This window comes from Mesoplodon densirostris, chromosome 7 (assembly GCF_025265405.1).
Source record: "Mesoplodon densirostris isolate mMesDen1 chromosome 7, mMesDen1 primary haplotype, whole genome shotgun sequence".
Lineage (NCBI taxonomy): Eukaryota > Metazoa > Chordata > Mammalia > Artiodactyla > Ziphiidae > Mesoplodon > Mesoplodon densirostris.
Window position 1 is genome coordinate 12,936,632 of NC_082667.1, and position 3,446 is coordinate 12,940,077.

The 3,446-nt window shown below is 51.4% G+C and overlaps 1 protein-coding gene across 1 annotated transcript; it reads left to right on the forward strand.

Moving 5' to 3' along the window:
- Positions 1-3,446, forward strand: LOC132493849 (proteoglycan 3-like). The gene is made up of 5 exons (XM_060104748.1): positions 1-61; positions 510-823; positions 1,512-1,643; positions 2,469-2,580; positions 3,388-3,446. The coding sequence occupies exons 1-5, from the start codon at positions 1-3 to the stop codon at positions 3,444-3,446; spliced, it is 678 nt and encodes a 225-aa protein (XP_059960731.1).

The window sequence follows — 3,446 nt, forward strand, 5'->3', positions numbered from 1 at the left end:
ATGAAATGCCTCCTGCTTCTGCCGCTTGTCCTGCTGGGGACAGTTTCTGCTCTGTATCTGGGTAAGTCCTCCCCTTCCGCCCTCATCCATTTTTCTCTTTTCTCCTCTTTCCTGCATCTGTTTTTGCTCTTGTGAGCCAGGGCCACAGACTCCCCTCTTCAGTTGACCCAGCCCACCTCTAGTTAGATTTCTCCTGGACTCAGAACTGTGACCTGAACTTTCCGTCAGGGCTCTTTTGCAAGGAAAAACACCCACCTGTGAAGATGAGGGCTTCTCATAGGTGCTGCCTCCCGCTCCCAAAATACCCCACCTGTGGTGTCAGCCAGGTTCTCATGCCTTTGGGTGTGTGATGCAAGAATTCTGGCTTGCCCAACCCCCAAGGGATCCTTCCAGTCTTGGTTCCAGATGGCGTCCCCTGGAAGGCTGAGTGGGGCCATCAGAGCTGTCCGTGGTCCTGGAAGAACAGAGAGCCCGGCCTGAGGGCAGGTTACCTCTTCTCTTCTTTCCAGAGAATGATGCCTCCCATCTGGGCAGCAGAGAGACACAGGCTGACCTGAGCCAGGATCTGGAAGGTTCGGGGGAACAGGAGGGAGAGCTGGCCCTGAATTATGGAGTGCTTGAGTCGGAGGAAGAGGACGCTGTGGCTTCCAGCTATCAAGATGCGTTTGAGGATGAGGGGGCCATGGAGTCAGACCCAGCAGCCCTAGACAAGGATTTGCAGTGCCCTAAGGAAGAGGACACAATTCAGCTTCCAGGCGGTCCTGGGTGCAAGACCTGCCGCCTCCTGTTGGTGCAGACCCCGACGACGTTTTGGGAAGCTCAGGTAAATGGCAGGGAGGTTACTATGGGGGACCAGGTGGAGGAGACAAGAGTGGAGGCAAACTTCTGTCCCCTGTCATTTGGACCAATGGTTCTCCAAGCCGAGTATGCATCAGAGTCTCCTAGAAATCTCATTAAAACACAGATTTCTGGGTCCCATCTCCTCAATTTCTGATTTAGCAAGTCTGGGGCTTAAGAGTTTGCATTTATAACAAATTCACAGGTGGTGATATTTTTGGTCAGGAGACCGCACTTTGAGAACCACTGGCTTAGATAAAAAGCTTTGGTATAAGATATGCCTGTGCTAAATCCTGGCTTTGCTTGTCACCAGCCATTTTATTTGGGCAAGTCAATTCACCTTTCAGGGCTCCTGTATCTTCAATTTGTAAAATGGAGGTGTACCGTACCACCTGTTGGAGTTGTGGAGAGGATTTAAATAATACATGGAAAGTATTTAGAATAGTCCCTGGGTCATTGTAAACTCTCAGTAAATGGTGGCTGTAGTTATTCTGAATATTATTATTCTTTTCTGCAAGAAGTTCCTGACACCAAATAAAGGAACAAGAGACGGGATTCAGGGGGGCGATAGATCCCTGATTTCTGACTTGGAAAGGGATGAGGGGGTCTCTCCTGGAGACTCAGGGACTTGAGAGAAAACAGTGAATTTTCTACCCCACCTCTTCTCTCTGCAGAGTGTATGCAGGAAGTGCTACCGAGGCAACCTCGTCTCCATCCACAACTCCTGTTCCAACTATCGCATCCAGGTCTCGGTCAGTAGGATCAACAAAGCACAGGTCTGGATCGGAGGCTTCCTCAAGGGCTGGGTAAGCGAGGGGCCAACTCCCAGGTACACGAAGGTCTTTCTGATTGCCTCAAGGGACCACCTGCTGGCATAAAGCCTCATCCCAGCAGCTGAAGCTGGCTCATACCGGCTTAGGAGAACTGATGATTGAGTGCTTCTCTTCCTAACTCCATGTTCAGTGGCTTCATGCTTGTAGCTTGAAATCTGCCATGGTGGATGTATTTACACCAAGGAAATTGACAATTATTACAAATCAGGTTTCTTTCTTCCCTCTAGCCTCTCACCTTCCCCCAAAGCTGGTTGTTACACGTTTACCAGCACACTCCCGGCACCAGGAGATAGATTCTATATCTAGTTTGGTCCCTTACTAGCTGAATGACTGCCTCCAAATTTCAGTTTCCTCATCTCTAAAGTAGGGTCCTTCTCTCAGAGTGGCCTTGGGCTTGTGGACAAATAAGTGCCATTATATTTGCTACTCAAGTGTGGTTCACGGACCAGCAGTATCAACATCACCGGGTAGCTCATTAGACATGCACGATCTTGGGCCCCGCCCCAGACCTCCTGAATCAGAATCCGCATTGTTCACTAGATCCCTAGGAGATCTGTGTGCACAGTGAAGTTGGAGAAGCCTACTCTGTGTGATAGCCGGAAGTGATGTTTGCTCTTCCATTGTCATTGCCTGCGAACGCTCAGGGATGGGTCTCAACGGTATCCTAGGCAGGTAGTCAGTGAGAGGAGATTATATATACAGTGTTCAGGAAGGGATACCCAGTGGGCTTTCTGGAGACCCAGAATCTGTCTGTCTCTCTGGACCTCTGCCCTCTGACCCAGCCTCTCTCTTCTCTAGTTCTGTTGGAAGAAATTTCACTGGACTGATGGCAGTGCCTGGAATTTTGTATACTGGGCCTCAGGACAACCTAGGAATGGGTGCGGCCACTGTGTGGCCCTGAACACCAGAGGTGAGGGGGGCCGGGCACCAGGACAAGGGGAAGGGGTGGCAAGGTGGACTCCCACACATGTCCCTTTGAGCTGCCTGAACACACCTCCCCAAACCCACACCCTCCCTCCAACTGGAGAACCAATGTCCCTGTCTGTGAGGAGGGCTGAGATGTAGGGATTCCTTAGAGCAAAACCAGGTGATGAGGCTCCCAGTACAGGGGCTAGATGGGGACTCTCCATCCTCCCAGGCAAAGCTGGGCTCGGGGCCTGGGGGCTCCTTTCCTTCCTCTGATATGATGGCGACAAGGAGTGAATATGGGACAGATGGGAGGAACAGATGTGAATGTAAGGTGTGGATGAGGCATGAGGTGAAGATGCGGGCATTAAGGATGACTGACATAATTTGCCAGCTTTGAACAGCATGGCTGCCAGATGTGAGGGAACTTATTACAATGGCTGGACCATATGGGTTGGAGTAAGATGGCCGAGATTCACATCCCCGCTGTGTCACTTGCCAGCTGAGACACAGGCAAGTTTTCACTCCCACGAAGCCTCAGTTTCCTCATCTGTGAAACGGGAGTGATGACAGCACTGACCTCTTGGAGAGTCATTGTGAGGGTTAAACGATGGTCCATATAAAGCACTTAGCACATTGCCTCTGCAAGGGAAGAGATCAATGGCTAGTCCGGATGTGTGGGAAACCCGTGGCCATCGGATCATGACTACGGCAGGCCAAGATGACACATGAGGTGCCTGAGGAGGGGAGGAGGGAGCACAGGCCACACACGCAGGTGGGCAGCTGACATCACTGTGCTCTCTACCGCTAGGGGGTCGCTGGCGACGAGCTCGATGCAAAAGACGTCTGCCCTTCGTCTGCGCCTTCTAA

Bases quoted from the DNA above. Each gene is read 5' to 3' on its own strand.
- LOC132493849 (XM_060104748.1), top strand. From the start codon at position 1: ATGAAATGCCTCCTGCTTCTGCCGCTTGTCCTGCTGGGGACAGTTTCT. The intron at 62-509 runs GTAAGTCCTCCC...TCTTCTTTCCAG, and splicing joins AGTTTCTGCTCTGTATCTGG to AGAATGATGCCTCCCATCTG. The intron at 824-1,511 runs GTAAATGGCAGG...TTCTCTCTGCAG, and splicing joins CGACGTTTTGGGAAGCTCAG to AGTGTATGCAGGAAGTGCTA.